We start from the raw sequence: 23,928 nt of genomic DNA on the forward strand, positions 1-23,928 counted from the left end.
CCAAATCCAAATATTCACCCATCATGGAAGAAACCTCTAGGATGCAAGGGTCACTGAAATATCACTTTTAAGTGTTTTAATTATTTTTAAAATATATTAGTTTTCAATCTTGAAACTTTTTAAAAGTTGATGTTATAGTGCAGAACTAACTCCTCAGCACCGTCAGCTGCTAAATTTACTCCTGCGATCCCCAAATTGCATGGGGGTGATTCTTAACAAAATCTAACTAACCCAAGGTCAGCGGGGAATGAGAAATTTTGGCTCTGATATTTTGGATACAGCTAAAGGTGGTTCTGCCTCCAAACTACGACGCTCTCCCTCCTTTCTGATGGTCACTAATGAGGTCAAGGCTCAGCTCCTTTGGGGCTCGTGGCTGCGACACTTTGGTTGACGGTGGTGATGACGGTGTAACCCTACAGACCAAGCTCTATGCACAGTGGAATAAGATGTTTTCTGAGGATTTTAAGAAGCCAACTTAAGATAGTCATCCTCCTCCACTTTCTAGTTCTAACATTTTTCTTGCACTTACCACTTGATACAGTCATGGAGGAAAATATACCAAGACATTGAACCTAGAAATGTGACAGTAGAGCAAGGTACTTGGTGTTTAGCGTGATCTGATTTTCATATGCAGCCCAGCTTTCACAGCACACACACCATTCTCAGCACCTTCTGCAGACCTGAGCTGCACATCAGTGCCTGCATGTCAGAGGCTTTTGCCCTGTGTGTTGATTTAGGCCTCAAATTAGAAACCACAGCTTGTTTTTTTCCCTAGCATGTTAATACGTATGAAGCATCTTCAGCTGCCAGCAGCCCTGCAGGCTTCCTGCTGAATCTCAGTATCAGGCGCTGTGGAGGATTCCTGCCTTCTTCTGGTGCCCCGACCCAGGGCCCCCAAAAGCTCATACCACCCAGACTATTTACATAATACCATCCCAACTACCCTCCAATCTAGGGTTGGTTGTACTCGCATAATGCAGAAACGGAGCGAAACTTAACTGCATGGAAAAAAAAAGAGATGCTGGCATATAGTAATTTTAATAGTTGCGATGAATGTGCTAGAACTGCAAGTGGGGAAAGGATACTAATTTGATACCTGGTATTTGAACTTGCTTCTGACACACTGCTCAGCAGCTGTGGAATTTCATATTCAATGAGTGTTTTTAGCTGACCATCCCCTACGCCGTCACGGTACACAATTATCCGTGCTGGCAAACCGTGGTTATGCTTGAACCATCTGTTCAGTGCCCCTGCAGGATTTGGTGTTAGTAAGAAAAGAATGACTTGCCTGATGCCAACAAAGAATAACATTCCCATATATTTCAACATTTAAATAGCTTGCTAGTTCAGACCATGATAAGATAGGGTAATACCTAATTTGGGTTGTATTTGCAATAATATAAAAATGGATACCTTTCCAGAACATTCCTGCAACTCTGCTATTTAAGGAATCATTATGGTTTTTATGGCATAATATATTCTCAAACTTAGCATATCTCTTTAGTAAAATTTTAATATTTAAGCAATAAATTAAAATTTAATTCATGCAATAGACATACACATTTCCCAAACCCAAATTAATACTAATTTAGTTTCTTTAAATCTATAAATCCTCTCAATAAGGACAGACTGGATAATTTTATGTAAATTTCTTCTCTAATGAGCATAAATATGAAAACATAAGGAAAAGACTTGGCTGTTCCTCTAAAAGCATCTCTTCACATGGATTCACCCATCAGTCTCGCTGACAATATGAACTCTGAAAAATTTCCACTCGCTCTAAGAAATTGCCTAAAGAGCAGAGACCAGATAGTAACTCCTACCCAACACAAACTTTTCATAACTGCTACTAAGGTTTTGAAGTGAGGGGAAAGTAATATGATAAAATATTTCTTTTCATGCATATACGGCACCATTGTTTTAGGAGAGTTTATTGTCCGGGAAATTCATTTTAGTTTGATAGAAGATGACCATATAGGTAAGTCCACTACCAAAATATGTCACCAAATTCACCTTTTTTGGAAACAAATATTTATGACCCCCCCAAAGTTTATAGTTGGGATGATGCAAATCAGGGAGTGACTTGCACAGGTCACATTGCTAGGGAGTGGCCAAGCCAGATCCAGACCAGGGTTGGAAAGGGCATGGGAACCCCAGACCCCCTCTTTCTACTGCATCCCACTGTAAGGAGGGCACCCTCCCCACCTGCTGTCTTTCCCATCTTCTCCTGCCATGCCACTCTTGATCTGTCAGCATCCCCATCCCAGCCCCAAAAGCTTCTCTCCTATTTCTAGACCCAACGCTGGTCTGTCATAATCCTTGCTCCTCCATGTTAGGTTTCTTTTGACCTTCAAACTGCTTGCAAGAGCCACCAGCAGCTACAAACTTTTTTTCCTCCTGGCTTTTAGTTTATCACACACAGACACAAATGTAAATTCTACAGAGCCTGTCTGTTAGCTTGAGTCAGGCCACAATTTCAGGGTCTCCAACTGGGTCAGTCAACTCAGGCAGGCTTGAGAAGTCTGTTTCCACCTGTCTGGTCTGCTAGAGGCTTATGAATTTTGGGTCTGAAAGAACAGTGCTTGGAGCCCACCCCCATTGTTACATTTTTAGTACCGGTCATGAAAACTTTTAAGCAATCTGCAACATCAGCCGATGTTCTCTGAAGGACACAGCGGGAGAACCATCTAAAGTAAGCAAAGAACAAAAGTAAAGTTCAATTTCAAAATTTCTATTCTAAGCATGCATTAGTATTAAGAAATAGACATAAGTAAATTAACGTTCATAATTTTATATACACTGTATGATCACAATTATATTAAAATGCTCTCCCTCACCGCCCCCCCCCCAAATAAAATTTATTGATACGAGAAACTAAAGCACAGTGCTAGCATCAGACGTCTCTGGGTTCAAATCCTGGCTGGTATACTCACCAGCTATGTGACTTTGCTATGTGAACCTAAGCCTCAGTTTCCTCATTTGTGCCAAGGAAATTTATAAGATAGTAAGGTAGTTAGTACCTCATAGAGTTGTTGTAAAAATTAAACTAGATAATATATGTAAAGTACTTAGCACAGCACTTGGTACATAATAAGCATTGATAAATAGAGGCCACTACATTATTATTATAAGGGAATTTATTAGTTTAGCAGATCTACTTTAAAAATATTCAAAGATTTCTTAAGCATAAACTTCATTTCTGTAGGTAAGTTTCTGGGAATTGAAATCTTAACATGATTAACTTATCTAGATTTCAGAAGCAAGTTCTCTTGCTAAAATTATTCATTAAAAGCACTTGGAAAATGAAGATCATGACTTAGTGGTATATATGTGTCCACATTATTCCAGTTCTCTAAATCTGTGCAATAATAATGATGCAATTAGAAATGCTGCTAACTAGCCGGAAGTCCCTTATGTGCTTGATTAAGGAAGTGACACACAGAACAGGGATCTCATACAACCTGAAATCAGAGGCACGCAGTTACACTGCTGCTTTTCCTGTTTCTCACAATCCCAAATATATACCTGATCACAATTTAGTGGAGTAAATCACATAGCTTAATTCTAGGAAGAAAACATGGTTCAAAACAGCCTCAAAACACATTGTTTAGTTACGAATATTGAAACACTTCTAAGAACTACAATTTAACATGTACTATGAGTCAATGCTTAATGTGTTAGCCCTCATCCTTGCCTATGTTTTTAATAGCTCTGTAAACAACCACCACATCGAGTTTCTGCAAGCATTAAAAATAACAATAATAACAGCAAGCATGTCTTGAGCATTTACCGTAATAGGTAAGTGGCAGATAAGGATATAAATCCAGGCAATCTATTCTCAACTGCTTGACATCGTGTATGTAAACTTCCTAGTATGGAGCCCAATACAGTGCAGGTGTTCAGAAAACAAATGCACAAGAATTTCTACATGGCCATCATTTGGGGAATATGATCTGCATACGAGCAATAGCTTGTCCTAATGTATGTATAAAAATAGTTTTTTAATGAAGCTACATTTTACCCCAATATTATCCATCACATTTATATATGTAAGTATAATTTATGACCATAAGTGTCCATATTTTAAAAATGAATGAAGAATACAAACTATTCCTTGCTGTAAAGTCTTTAGTTAAACCACAAGTAATAGTCTAAATAACTGAAGAATATGTTAGGGTAATTTTAAAAGTACCTGGTGACTCTGGGGTTAATATTGGCCACAAATCCAACCACCACCATTCCCTGGCTGAATGCATCTTTACAGACATCAATACCAACCACCATCAGGGACTTTAACTGTAAAATTAAAATTTTTCATGATTTAATGGAATGAGGTATTTTCCCACGCAATGATGTAATATGAAGTTTTCAAAAGACTGTCCCTAGTTATTGAATTATTTAAGTTAAGCTATGTGCCAGGGAAATCAAGGTCGAGATGAGGCAGATTATTAAACCAGAAACCAGAGAAACTTAAAGATGGAGGGAATAATAAGAATCTGCTTCAAACAAACAAACAAACAAACAAAAAAGATGGAGGGAAGAATATAGTACATACTTTGCTTAAGAGACTCACTGTAATCAAAAATGGCCACCATCCTTTATGGGGGTGGGCAAGGGCCATCAGTGGCTCAGGAGATACTGGTAAAGTGGTCCATCCATTTATCCCCTGTCTCTAGGCTGAAGGAATCTGAAGGGAAATTCCATTCCCCGTTCTTCAGCTCTCTAAGGAATCCTCACTTGTCTATGCCCTCCAGGAGGGGCAGCTGGGGGTAACCTTGTACATCCTGGTTAAGGGAGTAGGCAACATTCCCTCATTCCTCACCCTCCTCACTTCCTCCCATGGTGGCCATAGTTCAGGAAAGAGGAGAAGATTTTCTCAGTTCCCAACACAACTTGGAGGTTTGCATCACAGGCTCTGCCGGTTCCCCAAGCTCTGAGGGGGGCGTCCCATCCAGGGTGCAAGGTTACTCTGCAAAGTATCACCCTGCTGAGAGCAGGTAAAGGCAGAGGCCATGCAGCACAGATTTTAAACCACGGCTGGGAGGCTCCAAATCAAGTGCCTCCAAGTCGATGCCAAATTAGATTCTCTTTCACGAAAGATTCTGTTATTAGCTTCACCGAAGCTCCATGAGAACAGGGGCCACGCCTCACCTTCTGGATACCCTCCCAGTGGCTGGTGTAATGGAACCCAGAGCAGACAGACGGACAACCAACCAACCCAACAAACAAACAAAGCAAATATTTCTAGGATCACGTGAAAATCTCTCCTCCTACTGTGATTTAATTTTTAAAATTGATTGATAGATAGATTGATGACTGAAAGGAAGAGAGTGACAGTTCCTCACAGGGATCTCCACAGCCCACAGCTCGCCTCCGAGTTTACAGGTCATTTGCAGGGCAATCTTGGTGGCGATACTCATCATCATCCCCTGTTTATTCAACGTCTGAGCAAGCACACACTGGCTGGGGACTGGGCAGTCGGAGCTCAAATATTTTTTAATGGAATCATAATAGCTCTTCTGATTAGAAGGCAGAATACACATTACCTGAAAGCAAAAAAAAACAGGAGAAAAGAAAGTCGATTTACTTATGTTCAGAGGAAGCAAATATTAACATACCCACAGTTCTTTTTTTTTTTTTTTTTTTTTTTGGCCACACCACACAGCTTGCAGTATCTTAGTTCCCTGACCAGGGATCGAACATGGGCCACGGCAGTGAAAGCACCAAGTCCTAACCACTGGACCACCAGGGAATTGCCCCTACAGTTCTTCTCTTAAATGGCCTTTAAAGAGCAATGAATCTAAGCCATTTGAAATGCCTTCTCATCAGCCGTCCACTCTGCAAAGCCCCCCTCCAACCCTACCACTTCCCTTGGCTCTTCCTTCCTCCTTGCTTCTCTGCCAATTTGATTCCGCCAGTCTCCTCAAATTCCCTTCCCATCCTAGCTCTTTCTCCAGCTGCCTCCCTTACTGCAGTGATCCTTCCCTGTAGCTCTCCAGCTGTCATCCCCACTGCCTCCTCCCCAACTTCATCCACAGATAAGCAAAGTGGAGAGTTAGCTTAAATTGTGGTCTTTTTCCCATTAGGCACTGGACAGGCAAAATAAAAGGAAGAAGCAACGACACATTATTTGTTAACTTGGACTTGAGTGTAAGGTATGAGGGGAGGGAAAATAAGGAAAAAGAAGCTTCAGGTGCTCTGGTATTTTTAAATTCCACCCTTCTCTCTCACTGCCCCTACTTTCCATCAGGTACTTCCCTCACAGAAGGACCTCTCCTGGCCTAACTCCATCTCCTTCCTATGCTTTATTCTCTACTTTCAAAACACCCAAATTACAGAAAAGACAGGCACTGTCATAATTAACAGAAAACAAAGTGATTTTTTTCACCTATAGGACTGTTCATTATCATAATGTCAAGGGCTAAAATTATTTACACTTAATTATATAAAGTTGGGAAAGATATTTTTAAATTATCAGCAAAATTCTCTTAGGGGGGCTTCCTGCCTTCCATCCCATGAGTCTGGGGCTAAGCAAGGTAGGTGGCAGAACAAGGAATAGCCCAATAGGTACCAGGACCAAAAGAAGGTGGGAGTCAAGTGAGACTGGTTGCACACCAGGGATAAAGAAGTAAGCAAGTATGTGGAGAACAATAAGGGCCATGTTTCTCACTATTAGAGAGATGAGGTACAAATATGGAAAGGGGGAACACTTTCCTGTGGCACTGGGTTGCAACTGGAGGCGTGAACATGTTTTTAATATTTAAAATTTTAATAAAATATTTTAATATATACATAACTACATATAGTAATAAAATAGATGCAAGTGTGTATGTATATATATGCACACACATACATATACATATTTCTTAGCTTTGCCCATTGGGAAAGCCTAGGGGCAGTGACACCCCAGTAGCAAATAAACACACCCAGTGCCCAGATCTTGGTTTCTAAATACTGTTCTCTACCAAAAGGAATCAGGGCTCACTGGGAAAACATATGATTCTAGAGTTAGACAGCAAAACTTAGATGAACCTGGAATGTCTTACTGTGCCAGACAGTAAGGAAGTGTTCCAAGAAAGATGGGAACGTGTCAAAAAGACACAGAAGTCAGCTTGAATGGGGCTCCCACTGGCAAAACCAAGGACAATTTGGATATCGAAATAAACAACAGTAGTGATAGACTATAAGCTGGTAAATAAAATAGGAATCCATGAATCCATACTGATGTAAGTAAGTGAACAAACAAACAAATGGGAAGAAGAGAAAGCTCTTCCTTATAATGCCAACTAATAATTATAGAAGGAAGTACAAAATTAGAAAGCCACCATTTGGCAACCATCACAGTAGTAACGGATTCAGACAAGAATTATCAATGGATTCTAAAACTAGTAGGAAAAGTTTGATGAGGAACAGGATATTTACATAGTCTCAAAGTATCTCCCTACCAAAAAACAAAAAAAAACCTGATTAATTACAAAGAGAAAGAGTGTAACTTTACAATGGAGAAAATTGACAGAAACCACCTTAATCAATGGAGTACCCCCTGGTAAGATGCAGTAAGAACACAGAATCATTGCTGTGATACTCCTGCCAAAAGTGCATAACCTGAATTTAATCGTAAGGAAACATTAGACACACCCAAATTGAGGGACATTATATAAACTAACTGGTTTATGCTCTTCAAAATCGGAAGGTCATCAGAGTCAAGGGAAAACTATGGAACTGTTACAGACTGAAGGAGAGATTAAAGAGACAGGGAAACTAAGTGCAACATATTAGATCCTTTTAACAGAGAAGATATTTTGGGGACAAATGGAGAAACGTGAGTGGAGTCTGTGGATTAGCTAGTTGTACTGCTCCCTGATTTTGATGGTTGTTCTATGTTTCCGTAGGAGAGTGACCTTGTTTGTACGAAATGTGTGCAAACGTATTTTTAAAAAGGTAATGGGCATCACGCCTGTAACTTACTCTCAAATGGTTCAGGAAAAAAATAGATAAGATAGATAGGAAGGGAGGGAGGGAGGGAGGGAGGTGGAAAATGATAGAAAATCATAAATATAATAAAATGTCAAAAATTGGGGAATCTGGGTGAATGGTATATTACAGTTCTTTGTACTATTCCTGCAACTTTTCTGTTAGTTTGATTTTACTTTTTAAAGTGAAAAATAAATGCTCTTAGGATGATAAGTTCCTGTATTACAACATCCTTACGGGCCATTTTTTTCTGGAAACAAAGAGATAGCTAAGCTGCTTTGCATGCGCTATGAATAGAAAAGTTGGGAGTTGGGATGAATAAGCTGGGGGGGGTCAGACAGGAGATGGGACAGAAAAGCACTGCAGTACTGTGGGAGACTAAGAGAACATTTCCAAGAAATAGGAATGATTGAGAGATTTTTTAAGAAAGGGATGTCAATTTTAACTTGTCTGGAATGTTGACATGTGATATAACCATGCCTTGGCGCCAAACCCTCAGCAAAGTCAGATACATAACACACACACACGACACACACATACACAAACACATACACACATACCACATGCACACACACACACACACACGATACTTTGGGAAATGAAGCAATTGTGGGTGTCCCTCAGGGTGATGCAATGCAGGAGGAAAAGGCACCCATGAAAGGGAACAAGAATTCAGAGGAAGCAGGGACATGGGGCCATAGGTGACATGGAAACACTTAAACCTTCCCAGAATCCCCTGAAACAATGGGGAGAACACAGGGTGCCCCAACACTTATGGGATAAGATGGGAGTCAGTTTATCTTAAATCTTGAGTAAAAGATGATCCTCCCAGTAAGCTGGAATATATGTAGACATCCAAGGGGCCGATACAGGAGTAACAAGTATTTGAAAATTAATATTAGAAACATGAAAGGAAAACAAAATATTGATTAAAATATCAAGATTAATACTTTCTTGGGTGCTTGGGGAAATGCACAGCAATTTGCAAACATATCATGGGAGAACATGTTCAGATTCCTTCTTTCAAGGCTATTAGATATGAAGAAAAAATTAAATTATACCACAAAAATTATCCTATACTTACCAACTGAACCTCAGGATCAACATATTTCTGTATAGCATGAAGAAATGCAGCTGGATTTTCTTGTACTTTCATGCTACAAAAAAGATTAATTTTAAAAATGCATAGTTCCCTTCTTAGTAGCACATAATCATATAGAACTAAAAATAATATTAGTCGATTTTTATAACAGACTATAATTTGAGGAAAAAATCATTAAAGTGAAACCCTTTGAGTCTAAAATTGTTTCTCCCACACATGATACACCAGAAACAGTTCATTACCATTTTTATTAACTTAAAAAATAGTCTGGTGAAAAATGAAATTTTCTCCATTGTATAGAGCCCCTACAGATTCTATTTGAACAACAATTCTGTTGTTCAAAATAGAGTTGAAAGTGAACTTCTGAAACCACAAGTCTCAATATCAAATGTCTGAAACAGAGTTCAAGTTAAACTGGGATTAACAATTCTCTAATTCTGAATCTCCCTGGGAACTTTAAAATAAAAATCATTAGGTTAATGAGATCAAGATATTCAGCTAATCTGTATGATTCATACTAAAACATTTTTTTTTCCTTAATGGCACACTGTGTGGAGCCTGGAATATTTAGCCATAATCAATCAGTGGACAAGTATCAATACTTATCAATTATCAGTTCTGTGGTTACATTATATTAGGGGCCAGATGATACAGAAAAAAATTGCCACGCAGAAGAATTTTTAGATCTGTTTTCTTGACATAGGTTCAGCCTCTCATATGTATACATAATTGGACTTTCCCAATACCCAGTGGCCTTTTGAAAGTTGACCAGCAGGTGGCAGGACCACTGTCTGCCGCTTGCTGGTTCTAACAGGAGTGGCCAGCAACGTTGTTTCAGATGGAAGAAAACTACACATATAAATCTAGTAAGTAAATGGATCCTTCATAGAGGAAAAAAAAAGGTTGGACTGAAATGCGAGCTTTCAAATAAAACAGGCCAAGAACCGAACACGGGCACGGGCTTGTTGGAATTTGGGTGAGAAAGAGCCTGTGATGCCAGCCCAGGCTCTGGGACTGTGGCTTCTTTCATGAATCTTTTCCTGCCTTATTACCTCATGGGTTAAGAGAAATTAGAGCAGGTGAAACTCAAACCAGGCGATTTGTTAACAGATTTGATAAGAGAAGAATTCTATACTACAGTGTAAAATGAGACTTTGGGAACAGCTATGGTTTTCAACAATGCTTATGCTGCTGATGTAATTAATTAGTAACCATGTGTTTAAAGAATAACTTCCCACCCTGCCAATTTAGGACATCTGCACCTCCATTACAGCAAAGAAAAAGAAGTATCTGTTGCTCTTTTTTATGCATAGCGAGCTCAATGAAGTAAGGTATGACCAACTTTATGGCTTTTCTAAAGCAAAACAATTATCGACTTTGAGCGTGGCTGTGTATGAATGGATCCCTTATTAAATTGAAAGCATCATATTTATCTCATCCCATGCAAATAGCATAGCATTTAGTATGTAGTAGCAGATACTCAATAAATGTTCAAAGGCTAAATGAATGACCTGGTTCTATCAGAAACTATCTAGGTGACTAATCTTATGCTACAGGAACACAATAAGAAAAGCTTATTTCAGATCTATTCTTACATTAAATTTTAAAACATAAAATCTATCAAATAAGTCAGGAAATGAAACATTTATTTGTTAATATCCTGTTTGCTGTTCAGTTTTATAAATAAGTGATATGGAAGAATTAAGAAAAGAAACTGAGGAGGCAATATATGGATTTATTAAGGATTTATACCCCAACTAGTACTGGAAAGACGTTGAGATAATGAGAATACTGCCTAGGAAGAACTATGAAAATAAAGCTTTATAAAGACCAACATAAAATACATTTCAACTGGATAAAAATTTAATTATTGCCAAATCTATCTACTTATAACTGCTTGGCACTCTATGTTAGGAAACTTTACTGACATAAAAAAAAAAAACTTTTGTAGCTATATCAGCCATCATCTCCTATCTTTTAACCAAACCAAATTAATATCTGAAAAAAGTTGGGATGATTTTCTGCATTTTCTCACATTTTGGGTTGGTCCACATTAAATCCTAAGGGCCTTCCAACTCTTCTCAAGCAGTTCAAAAAGCTCTCCGTCACACTTTCAGCTCTGTTGCTACATATAACCAACCATTTATTCAAAGACTGCGCACTTAAAATCTTGCAAGTTCGCATATCCTTGGACCAGTCAGCCGCAGACACAGGTTCACACTGAGAAAAATAATGATTGTGAAAGGGTTGAACAAATTTACTCAGAGAACAATTAAATAAAAAAGGCAGTGTGGAAATAGTTCATATTTGTCATAACAGAACTATTTAGTACAGTTTGCTATTCTCAGACTTAAAACACAGATACAAGCCCTGCACATCTGAACACAACACATGGGCTTCCTGGGAGTTGAGGTATCTCAGCATCATCCCAGGTTAGCCGTTCCTTGCCTGCAGATCCTTGGCAAGTCCCTTTACTTCACGGGGCTCTGCTGTGGGCAAAGAAAGGTGTCTGGTTCCAATCTCTAGGTTCCCTTCCAGCTCTAAAAGTCTGCGACCTTTTACCATGAATGGCTCAGGCTAGTGGCTGTCCAGTTTGGTCTCTTTGCTTTAGGTACCTAGATATCTCAAATAGAAAATGCTGCTGACTGACACAAGGCAGGTCATCATGCTAAAACTAACAAACCCTACAATTAAAGACTATACGTTATGCCAAGAGTAGATACGTCTATGAGCAAAGATGAGGCCAGGACACAAGCTCCCTTCTCATTCTTTGGAAGGTTCCCCAGGTGACCAGGAAAAACAAGCTCCCTGCCTTGAAGAGGGGAGACTTTAGACTGGTCCCTAGCCTTCTGTTTATATCCACGGACTGGAATCAAATGGAAATGTCCTTGATGTGGTAAACCAGGAAGAGTCACTGTTAGAATTTTAAAAAACACTGCAGTCTAATCTCTTGCTACTTAAAGTGTTGTCTTGTAGCAGCATGGCTATCTCCTGAGAGCTCGTTAGAAATGCAGAGTCCTGGGCCCCACCCCAGACCCACTGAATCAGAATCTGCATGTTAACAAGTTCCCCAGTGATTCATCTGCACATCACCGTTTAAGAAGCACTGCAATCCCCTTGTTTTACAGGTTCCGAAGATATGGCTGAAAAGGGTTATGGAGCCAGCTGGTGGCACTGAAGGTTTAGAATACTGCTCTTGTCTTTGCAACCAGGGCCCTTTCCACCAAGCACTCTGACTTCCGGGCCCCAGCCAACCTCACGGTGGCCAGGCAGGGGCTCAGCTTCGGGAAGCGACCTTAGCCTGAGAATGAAGGGGAAGGGCGAGGCCTCCATAAAGGCTTCTGTCTGGAGCTAGGATTTGTTCCTTCCCTTTACAGCCAGTGTGAGGAGAGCCACAGCTCTCTCACCTACACTCCTACCTGTTGTGGGCTGGCAGGGGGCCCAGGACAAATGGCCACGGCCCACTCTGAAGCCTGTGAACCTTTAGTGTATTCAGTTCCTCGAACCCAATTTCCAGAAAGCAGGATCAGCTGAGAAGTCGAGGACACAGCCACCTCTAGCCCACCCACCATCGCCTCTAGGGGGCAGGTTCTCCACTTTAGTGCCCCTTCTCCTATGGAGACCTGTTTCCAGGCCAAAAAATGCAAACAAAGCTCTGACAAATATGACTTTACCTAGAGATGATGAGACAGACCATTTTAAATATTTCCCATCTCACTTCACGTGTGGAACTGAAACTGAGCTTCTCTTTACTGACTCCTGAACAAGATCTTAATGGGGGTTTACATTTTAGGACTTGACAAAGTTTTGTTTTGTTCTGCTTTTAAAGCAGTTTTTCTTCAGTTTCTCTAATAAGGGTTTCGGTTGTTTGGATAGATTATCAAAAAGAAATGATGAGAAAAATCTCCATTCTGCCAACAAAAAAACATTCGTTTGCTCAGTCATTAGTTTTGACATGTTGGCTTACTTATTATATCAAATAAAGGCAAGAAGAGTGCCTTTAAAAATGAAATGTAATTGGTTTTAAAAATGGGCAAAACAGAGGGGAAAAGTAGAAGGAGAATGTGCAATTTTTGCATAAAATAGGTTCATTTTTAAATGGAAGCCCCAAAGAAGCAATGATTTGTCTCTCCAGGTTTCAGAATGCCTCTCTGCCTAAATGCCGTGGCTGGGATGGGCTCTGTGCAAATTTCTTCATGTTTATGTCAACTGAGCAGCATTTTACTTTGGGGAAAAAAAAAAAGAACTCAGGTACCAGGAAATATAATCTATTGGAATTAATCTTCAGCAGTTAAAAGAATTTTCTCAGGTACCATAGTTTTTTTTTTTAAGTAAGTGATGTAAGAGTACTACAACACGCAATAATAGGTTGGCATGTTTTGATTGCAATGGCTTGAAATACCATTTTCTAACGCATCTTTAAATGTGACACCACATCACACTGACTGACCTAAATTATGTCCGCTGGGTGCCGCTAAGACTTTCAAAAGTACACTCGGATTAAAAAGGAAAACAGAGGGACCTGGAGGTTTAGAACAAAGGAAGGGGAGGGACATGGCCATGGAGAAACCAAATGAATATTCTATTATAAGCCCACTAGTCATTCTGGCATATGATCAAACTGACACACATTCAAGAAAACACTTTTAAATGAAAATAAAATCACTGCACTTACTATGTGGTCTTGTATTATTATTTTTTCTGAAGGCACAACCCGGCCAGTCAGAGACATCTGGCATCCAAAATGCAGGCCCCAGGTCTCCAGCTCAAAACGAGCATCCTTGTTTCTGTTGATAGAGTTGAGTTTTAAATCATTAAAGGGCTTACTTTCTAAAGAATTTTAATCATTAGAGATAAAATTACAACTTAATTATTCAGACTGATTTTTTTAGGGTTCCTGACTTCTATTTCTACTCACCATTTTTTTCCCTGCTCAAGAGAATTACAGGAAGACTGCACCCATGGGGGACATGCAGGGATGGAAAGGCTCCCAGTGTGGCTCACTGGTTAGCAAAATGGGACTTTGAGCCAGACAGAGCAGACTTCAACTCCGAGTGCTGACATTTAATAACATGTGACCTTGAGCAAACTCTGAAATCTTTTAAAGCCATGGTTTCCTTATTGGCAAAAGGTAGGACTAATTAACTACTTCACAGGGCTGATGTAAAAATTAAACACGACAATACACGGACAGTGCTACCACACTGCCTGGCACATGTTAAGTGCTCAGTAAAGGTGCGATATTATTCCTGATAACAAACTTATCACTAAAGAGATATTGTGAAGCGTCTGGATGTGGAGATGTCCCTGTACCTCTGGATATCATCTGCGAGCCTGGCCAGGCGCTGCTGCCTTCCCAAAGGACTGAGACGTGTTTCTTCAGCCACAGCCTTCATCAGCTGGAAATCAGATGTTGCCTGGCCAGGCAGCCCTATTCAACGTGAATGAAAACAAAGTGAAAAATGAACAGTCCTTGATGTAACCCCAGCCCATCTCAGGCACAGGGTAATAAAAGTTTTCACTTAAACTGAATCAGCTTCACCGTCTGGATAGCACCATCTGACAGCAATGCAAGCCACATGTCATTTAAAATTTTCTAGTAGCCACATTACAAAAAAGCCAAAAAGAAACAGATGCAATTATTCAAATAGTATATATTATTTAACTCAATATATCCAAAATATTATCATTTCAACATGCAGCCAATATGAAAAATTTGTTAATGAGGTGGTTTCCCTTTTCTTTTCATACTACGTCTTAGGCATCCAGTTTGTATTTGACGCTTACAGCACTTCCCCATCCAGCCCCTCAGTCGCATTAGTCATGTGTCAAGTGCTCAGTGACCACGTGTGGCTAGAGGCCACCATGGGGACTGTGCAGACCTGGGATGTCATAGTACCACTAAGAATGGGCATCCCTCCCTGCAAGGATGATGTCCTTATTAACTTTTCTAATCACAAAAGAAATACATACACATCATAACTGATTCGAGCAATACAAAGTGTAAAAAGCAGAAAGTCCACCCTTAGTCTCACCCTGGTAATCAGATGAACATGATTAAAAGTACCTGAGACAGTTATTCAGATCCTACTATAGAGCAAAGATTACCTTCTGGAAGGTTATGCAAAAAGCAAATAAGGAGCATTTTGGCACCACTCAAAGAATATACCTGAAGAAAATTAAATCATGTGGTTTCTTAGCCTAGTGAAGTTCAAAAAAATGGGGAAGAACAGCTTGGTTTTAGGAAAATATCTGGGGACCATTTTAACATCAAATTAACAAGCAGAATGCGCGAGATAAAGGAAATAGATAGCTTTCACTGTGCTGAGCAATTTCCAAAGAGCACTCTACCCTTCCACTTCCTCTATGATCAAATAAATAACTTAAGGGTCATCCTCCGTGGGTTAAATTAGTGCTCTGGCACTCAGCTAACTTAAGGAGGTTCTACCCACTGCAAAGTATCAGGAATCTGTGATTGAGAGCCTGACGGAGTAGAGAACATAAACATCACCTGTTAGATAGCAGAGCTCGGGGATCAGGTGGGCCATCCGAACGTCAGCGTCATCATTTCTCTTGCTTTTCAACAGACTAACAAGCACGGGCTGGTTTAGGTCAGATAAGGTAATATCATATTGCTGTAGGATGCAAGATTAATGAGCGAAAAGTTAATATGTAAATACTGTAAAACGAGCATCCTTGCTTATGAGCAACAAGGTAATCCCCAAATGAATAGATAAGCAAATCTTTTCAATAGAGGAAAAAAACGTTCCTACTAATCCCTATGGTTACCTACTCATTTCTACTTCCTTCCTAGGACCTATCTCTTATATCTCAGGGTCAGTTGCATGATTTTATTATCTTTTATAAGGCAATACTGTTTGTTTGTTTTTTTTCATTCATTTCCTTGCTCTCTTCTGAGTTTCATCCAGAGACAGAATAGCCTTCAGTTGGCTCCATCCATAATGCCATGACCCCACTGCAGCATTTCCACCGTTGGAGACTGAGGCAGACTGCCCCATGCGTAACTAACTGGCTCTAAGCACCCGTGTTCATTTTGAAAATACATATACACAAGCTGGAGGCAAGGGTTATATTGAGTCAATCTCAGATTTCCCAAAAGGGCACAACTGTCCTTCATTCCCAGGATAGTATGATGTTATAGGGAAACAGCTCTGAACTCCGACAAATGTAAATCTGATCCCCAGCTCTTCTATCAATACTTACGTGAACTGTGACACGGGGGAAGTTACTTACCTTTCCTCATCTATGACACGAGGAGAACGGTAGCTCAGAGGTGTCCCATGTCAACCACTAGCATGGTGTCTGGTTTATAATGAGTCCTCAGCAATCATCAGTTCCTACCCCACCCCCTTTCCCTTTGTGAACTTGAATTTCAATATTCTCACCTTGCCACGAGTTCATTTACCTTCCAACGGCCAAGTTTCCAATGAACACTCATTCCCAGTATAATTTACTCAATACTGATGACAGAACAACTGGAATTATAATTTACCAACTGCCTGGGGACTATATGACGCTGACATCAATAATTATAATTAAGGAAGCCAGCAGTGAGTGCTTCTCTATTCAGTAAGGACTTTAAGTCATTAAAAACAATTCAGGAAACGTGATCATTACAACAATGCTATGGCTGAAAAGCTTGGAGAAGCCTTCGCAGAGAGTTTTTAGACGTGACTTCATTAATTCACATCTCATGCTTTCTATATTCCAGGAACAGTGGGGGATACAAAGATAAAAGAGGCACAGTTCCTACGTTTACACATAACTACATTATCTACAAAGCAAGGTAGACCAGTAGCACAAATAACATATGCTAAGCACTTATATTTTTCCTCATTTAGTCTTTTTTTAATAGATGTGTACTATGTTTTTTTTTTAATTGAAGTGTAGTTGATTTACAATGTTGTGTTAGTTTCTGGTGTACAGCAAAGTGATAGTTATATACACACACACACACACACACACACACACACACACACACGTATGTATTCTCTTTCAGATTCTTTTCCTTTATAGGTTGCTACAAGATATTGAGTATAGTTCCCTGTGCTATACAATAGGCCCTTGTTGTTTATCTATTTTATATATAGTAGTGTGTGTATGTTAATCCCAAACTCCTCATTTATCCCCCACCCTTTCCCCTTTAGTGACAGTAAGTTTGTTTTCTATGTTTGTGAGTCTATTTCTTTTTGGTAAATTAATTCATTTCCTCCTTTAATCTTAACCACTATGAGTCAAATACTATCATCACCCCCTTCATTGATGAGGAAACAGCATCAGAAATTACATAACTTTCCCAAGGTCCCATAACTGTACATTAGCACAGCCAGGATTCATCCCTTAAGACTTGGGAACCTCTGCTTGTTACACCACTCAGGACTGGGTCCCTCGCAAGGAGTAGGGAACAGGGTGGTAGTGAAAACAACTTATGGCTGGTAAATCAGGGAAGGCTTCGTGAAGGAGGTAGAATCCAAGAGAGAACCTTGAAGAAAATGTGGGAGTATTACAAGTTCCAGGAGCAGCTCAAGCAAAACTGGGACATATTCCAGGAAGAGGATATTCCATTAACCTGGAGCATGGCCAGGAATTCTACCTCCTAAGCTGTGTCATCAGCTGAACTTTACTCTCTCCCGTGCCCCAATTTTCTTAGCGTTTGAAAATATCTTTTCATGATAAGATAAAATAGAGAAATGTAAAGGTCAATATCCAGATGTCTTCCACTTTGAAAGCTGACTGCATAATAATTTAGCATGCCTTTCCTAGGACAGAGAAGAGGACATTCTAGAAATTGGCACCATTTTCTTTCTTTTTCTCCCTAATTACAATATATATGCAGTGAACCACAACTCATTACACAGGAAAGTGAGTGGGATTTTTATCATGGTTCCCTTTTCAAAATGTCACGGGTCCTAAAATACATCAAAGAAAAATGAATTTAACTGTGCAGAAAAAAAAAAACCAAATGTTTAACAAACTTTGTGTTTGATAAACGAACACTTAATGGAGCACATTTTCTGCACAAGATGCTTTGCCAAATGTCAAATGCCATCCGCGTTCTATAAGGAAGACGTGTTCTAGAAGCAATGTGGAATGTTCTACAAGTGCTCAGGGAAGACAACAGCTAGTTCTTCTGTGAGTGTGACAGGGAGCAAAGTCAGAGAGGACTTCACTAACGAGATGACATTTGACCTTGAAGAGGAAAGGTACAGTGAGGCTTTATGCCAATGTCTCTTGAACACGAACGAAGGCTGAGTGACAGCAAGTAGACTGCGGTGATGGCAGCGTGGGGTGCATGGTGGGAGTGCCGTGGGAGATGAGGTCAAACTGTGTGATGCTACAGTTGAAGAAGGGAAGGCTATTACCCAGTGCTCACCACCTGCAGGAACTGGACTAAAAGCTCTGCGTGGACTATTCAGCGCTTACACAGCACCATGAAGGCAGGCAGGTGACTCCCTTTAGAGACAACACTCCACATTTCATGATTCGCCGAAGGTTACACAGCCAGTACCGGGACACCTTACTCCAGAGCTTACACTCTTCACCACATTTCTGGGCAGCATTTCAGAAAGCTCTCTCTGGAGGCCATGAGGGTGATGGATCCCAGTGAAGAGAGGGCTGGGGCAAGGAGATCATAAAAGGGGACAGAAATCCCCCACATGGAAATCCGTGAGAGGGTCTGCGCTAATGCAGTGGTAACAGGGCTGAGGAAGGGACGGGGTCCAGAGAGAATTCAAGGATAACCGAGGCAGAACTCATCTTGGTGACAACTGAATGACGAGGTGACGGTAAAGATGAGGAAGGACGCAAAATGTCTTCCTGAGAGGCAGAATTCCCAAGGAAAGAGGGGAGTGGGAAAGACAATGAATTCAGCTTGAATTATGATAGTGTGAGATGCCTGCAGGATATTCATGCAAATACAGTCTGAAACGGAGATGAGGATATAATTTAGGAATGAGGGCAAGGCAAAAATACCATACTCGAGCCATCTCAAAATATGAAGAGAAGATCCTCTGCAAGGGGACCATGGTGAATAATAGCATTTAATGTCTGGGGGAAATGAAGAAGGAAGATGTCAAAAGAAGCTGAGAAAGAACCACCTGAAACCTAACAGAGAACCACCAGGGATGTGCGGAGGGGCCAAGGAAGAGGAGTTCAGCTCAGTGGGAGTGGTTACTAGTGTCCAAAGCCACCAAAAGCCCCTCCGAATAAGAACAGTAGCTGAATTTGACCTTGGAGAGCTATTTCCATAGCGGCAGAACCGGGTACCAGACTGCTGAGGCTTCAGGAAGGAAGAACTGAAGAGGCGCTTGGAGCTAGTTTAGACAACCTTCTAAAGAAATGAGCTAAGGAGGAAAAAGAGATCGCTCTTCCGGAAGGTGTAGAAAGGTCAAGGCAGGGTTTTTGCTTTCTGTTTGTTTCTGTTTTTAAAACAGTGAGATTTCGGAGACTGAAATACGACTGCACGTTAAAGAGAAGGCACCTCTGAAAGGAACTGAAGTTGGATGGTGGGGATGCGGAAATTGTCATCACTGTGAATCAAGCTCCCAGAGTCAGCAGGAGATTCCATCAATAAATGTTTGAGTACCTACTAAATGCTACCCTGGGCATCCAGAAATCAAGAGCTCAGCGTTGAGGAGGGGAGTCAGACCATTCATGTCCTGCCTGTGACAGTCGGCTGCAGCTAAGTGCAGGGAGGGGACCTGGGGGAGAGCGTCCTAGGGCTCCCTTAAGAGTTGACTGCTAAGCTGAGTACTGAAGGGTGTTCGGTGACCAGTTGGCTATGAGTGGGCATCAAGGAAGAGGAAGCAACATGTGTGAAAATGCATAGGGGGGTAACTGACTCGAGGAACCATGAGTGGTGGGCACAGCAGAACCCAAGAAGGAAACAGGGGATGGTAAGTGTTGAGGCTCAAGAGACAGAGAGTGGCCAGATCATAAAGGATCTGGGGAATTCTGCCCAGGAGCTTAGATCTGACTTCTAAAGCAACAGACAGCCATGGGAGTATTTTAAGCGGGGAAGTGACATTATCAGATATGCTTTGAAGGAGGTAACTCAGACTACAGGAAGGACCACAGGAGACAGGATGAGGGTCTGAGCCAATCCAGGAACGGCGGAGATGGAGGGGAAGGGACAGGTCCGAAAATTATGTCAGAGGCAGACTCAGCCCGACAGACTGGGGGACTTGCTGGATTGGAAAGGAACAGGGACCCTCCTCTGAGCTAAGCAGAAGGGAGATGAGGATGAAGGAAGACAAGTCCCACCTGCTTGTAGTAATCCACATAGGTGATCTCAGTGCCATCCCGCTTCTGGAAGGTGTGCGTGGGCTTCACTGACCAGTCAATGTCATCGATGCGATAGGTTTTGTTATTGTATCTGGTAAAGGCAAGAAATCTTTAAGTTCTTTTCCCAAATCCTACAAGGTAAGTGGCTCTTTCACTATACTTTTAATTCAAAGTATTATTCTCAAGAATTTCAGAAATTATGAAAGATAATAACTCAAGAATAGCCACTTTAAAAAAAAAAAAAGATCAGCTCTTATCTGAGAAGATCATTAATTAACTCTTCCGTTCACAGGAGGACCTCTACCGGTGGGAGAGTCATTAGACCACCACGTGCTTTTCTCACTGAGATACACTGCCACTTCAGGTAAATCATTCTTAAATGTTCAAAGGCTGAAGCATGGCTCAAAACTTTCCCATCAGCTTCTGGTGCCACTCAGATTTTTGGAATTCCCAACTAGTGTTTCTGATAAAAAGCTCCCCAAGCAGGCTGATGGACCACCCAATTCTGGAAGCCTGCTTCATCTCCCATCTAGGGCTGGCCCTGGGCAAAACTGCAAAGCAGGTCGGCTAAGATCTTTCTAAGCTCTTTCTCCTCTTCATCAGGTACCATGTGGCCTGGAACATTCTCTCATGCCACCGCAGCCTTGGGACAGAAACCTCCTTGTCAGGTTTCTTCTGGGCTCTGGGTACCTTGCAAGGTGACTTTGAAATAGTGTGATAACTTAATCCATGAAGATCATGACAGGAGGATAAGGGGGCAGCGTGGAATTCAACCTGCACCACCTCTCTACTCTGTAACCCAGAAAAACAACTTCAAGTGGAAATGCCAAGCCAGACTAGGAGAAGACTAGTGGGTCCTCTAAATGAAGTGTCCACGGACTAGCAACAGCATAGGCGGGCCTTTCTGGTCCTCATGAAGTCACCTAACTGCCCATGGTTCATTCAGTTTAAATGTGCATTGATGACAAATGTATACACAGACAAACCTAGAGACTTGAAAGGTCTCAGCCTTAACAGCCTCATGATCTTATAGCAGAGATGAGACACGGATCTGACATTCTGTCCTGTTGTTACTGAATCAAAGTTGGGTCTGCTCGCCCACGCGCAGTAAAGCCAGTCTACTGACACATCGGGTCGTGGTGAAGGAAATGTGCATCAGATACTGTTATTTGGGTACTTCAGAGAGGAGCTAAAAAAGAGGATATGGGGCAGAGGTCTGCCTGGGAAGGCCCCATAGGGTCCTGCTTGTTTACACTGTGATGTAATAAAATGAAATAAAATGGCTCTAAAGAGGTGGCCTACAAACACTGGACTTTGGGAATGGCCTGGCGGTCCAGTGGTTAGGACTCCGAGCCTGCATTGCCGAGGGCACGGGTTCAAATCCCTGGTCAGGGAACTAAGATCCTACAAGCCGCGTGGTGTGGCCAAAACAAGAAAGAAAGAAAAACGAAAAAAAGAAAGAAAAAGCACTGGGTTTTGGGAGCAGCACAGGGGCGGGAACTGAATAATTCCAACTGAATGGACGGAAGGTGGAAGCTTCAGAAAAGCAGTAATGTTTGCGCTGGACTTTGTGGGAGCAGAAATCTAAAAGGCAGAAATAGGGGTGGGGGAACCAGGCAGAGGGGCTGGAGCAGCAAAATGCAGACCACTGGAGGTTAGGGGAGAGGGTACAGCAGGAGGTAAGGAAGGACCAGGTCAGACTGTGGACCACCAAGCACGCCCCTAGAGGAAGCCTGCGCTCTAGACAATTGAGAACGCTCAGGTCTATAACAGGTGAGTGGACTGATCAGATCTGGGCTCAGGCCAGTGCCCTGTTCCCACGTGGCACACATAATGCATTCTCTAGAGAAAAGTCAATTTAAATGCAGGCTTTTACCTGGTAAGGACAATGAGCCCAATCAGCTGTTTCTCACACGTCTGGGTAGAGCAGGACATGCCAGTTTTGTGGCAGAGATCCGTCATGAATTCTAGAACAGTCTCATTCCTGAGTATTTTATAACTCACATCAGCACCAAACAGGAGCTTGCTTTCAAAATGTGACACAGAAATGGCAAACCCAGGCCAAAGGGACAATCTTCCAAAAAAAAAAAATAAATAAATAAATTTTAATAAATAAAAATTTTTAAAAAATATTTTAAATGTTATATCAGGAAAACAATAAACATTTTAAAATGGCGACTTTACATTCCAATTCTCTAGATTTTATGAAACAATTTTTCTTTAATCTGATTTCTTTCAGTGGCTGACTTAACACTTCAGTTATTTCCAGCTGGAGTGTCTTTAAACATATATTTAGGATAAAATACATTCCTGTAGAGCTGCATTCTTTGACCTTGATACTACTGACATTTGGACTGGATAATTCTTTGTCAGGGGCTGTCGTGTGCATTGCAGGATGTTTAGCAATACCCCTGGCCTCCACCCACTAGATGCCAGTATCAGCCCTCAAACTGTGACCACCAAAAATATCTCCAGACATTGCCACATGTCCCCTGGGGAGCAAAATCGCCTCTGGCTGAGAGTACAGCTGTAGGATTAAAATGTTTATGGGGAGATCCATCCCAGCATGAAAACATCTAGGTTCAGAAAAGCACACTGACTCAATGGTGAAGACAATGACTACACTTAATAATGAGATTAAGAAATAATCTAAGTGATATCATGTACAGACATACAAGGGAAACTGTAGCAGTGGCTACATCCCCTTTGCACATTTATGAATATCATCGTCTGAAGTCTTGAATAAGAAAACGTTATGGAAATGGCATGAAAGAATAGACAAATATTTGTAAAAAATCATTTCAGTTTATATTTTGTGGACTTCATTCGCTGTTGATACTCATGCCAGCTTTCAGGCCAATCATATGCACTAGGACCAGCTCTAGCTCAGCACAACACTGGGCCCACGAGGATTTCTAATCCAGGGGGAGAGATAAGTGACAGGGGTGAATGAATAGGATGCTTTAGACAGACCACTCTGACTCACTGAATTAACATACAGAAACCCTGCCCTTCTCCTCTACCCGGCTGAAGCCAAACACCCTGCCTCCACTTTCTATCTTTTCTGTACAGATCTCCCTTGACTTATGATGGGTTTTCATCTTGATAAACCCATCGTAAGTTGAAAATATCCTCAGTCGAAAATGCATTTAATACACCTAACCTACCGAACATCATTGCCTAGCCAACCTTAAACGTGCTCAGGACACTTACTTTAGCTGACAGCTGCGCAAAATTATCAAACACAAAGCCTATTTTATCAGAAAGTGTTGAATATCTCGGGTCACTTATTGGATACTGTACTGAAAGTGGAAAAGAGAATGACTGTGCGGGTCCAGCAGGGTTGTAAGCGTGTCGGTCGTTTACCCTCGTGATCGGGTGGCTCCCTGGGAGCCGTGGCTGCCGCCGCCCGGCCTCACCAGCGAGTATCATCTCCACATCCGCTAGCCCGGGAAGAGGTCAAAGTTCACGATTTGAGGTATGGTTTCTACTGAATGTGCGTGGCTTGCACAATCATCATAAAGTCGAAATATTGTAAATCGAAATAC

General features: G+C 41.2%; 1 protein-coding gene and 1 long non-coding RNA gene across 2 annotated transcripts in view; one reads left to right on the top strand and one right to left on the bottom strand.

The window, feature by feature from the left end:
- Positions 1–23,928, top strand: part of LOC309636721 — a 939,587-nt gene that overhangs the window by 31,392 nt on the left and 884,267 nt on the right. The gene's annotated exons all lie outside the window — the stretch shown is intronic.
- PIWIL4 (piwi like RNA-mediated gene silencing 4) overlaps positions 1–23,928 on the bottom strand; it is a 44,953-nt gene that overhangs the window by 6,191 nt on the left and 14,834 nt on the right. The window contains exons 7-17 of the mRNA XM_082409924.1: positions 22,257–22,454; positions 20,360–20,471; positions 15,588–15,711; positions 14,390–14,507; positions 13,752–13,863; positions 11,112–11,296; positions 9,059–9,131; positions 5,346–5,546; positions 4,193–4,296; positions 2,617–2,687; positions 1,097–1,250 (exon numbers count right to left, since the gene is read on the bottom strand). Coding sequence (XP_082266050.1) covers positions 1,097–1,250; positions 2,617–2,687; positions 4,193–4,296; positions 5,346–5,546; positions 9,059–9,131; positions 11,112–11,296; positions 13,752–13,863; positions 14,390–14,507; positions 15,588–15,711; positions 20,360–20,471; positions 22,257–22,454 — 1,452 coding nt within the window. The remainder of the gene's footprint in view (positions 1–1,096; positions 1,251–2,616; positions 2,688–4,192; positions 4,297–5,345; positions 5,547–9,058; positions 9,132–11,111; positions 11,297–13,751; positions 13,864–14,389; positions 14,508–15,587; positions 15,712–20,359; positions 20,472–22,256; positions 22,455–23,928) is intronic.

The sequence above is a fragment of the Balaenoptera physalus genome (genome assembly GCF_965194825.1).
Source record: "Balaenoptera physalus genome assembly, chromosome: 10".
Lineage (NCBI taxonomy): Eukaryota > Metazoa > Chordata > Mammalia > Artiodactyla > Balaenopteridae > Balaenoptera > Balaenoptera physalus.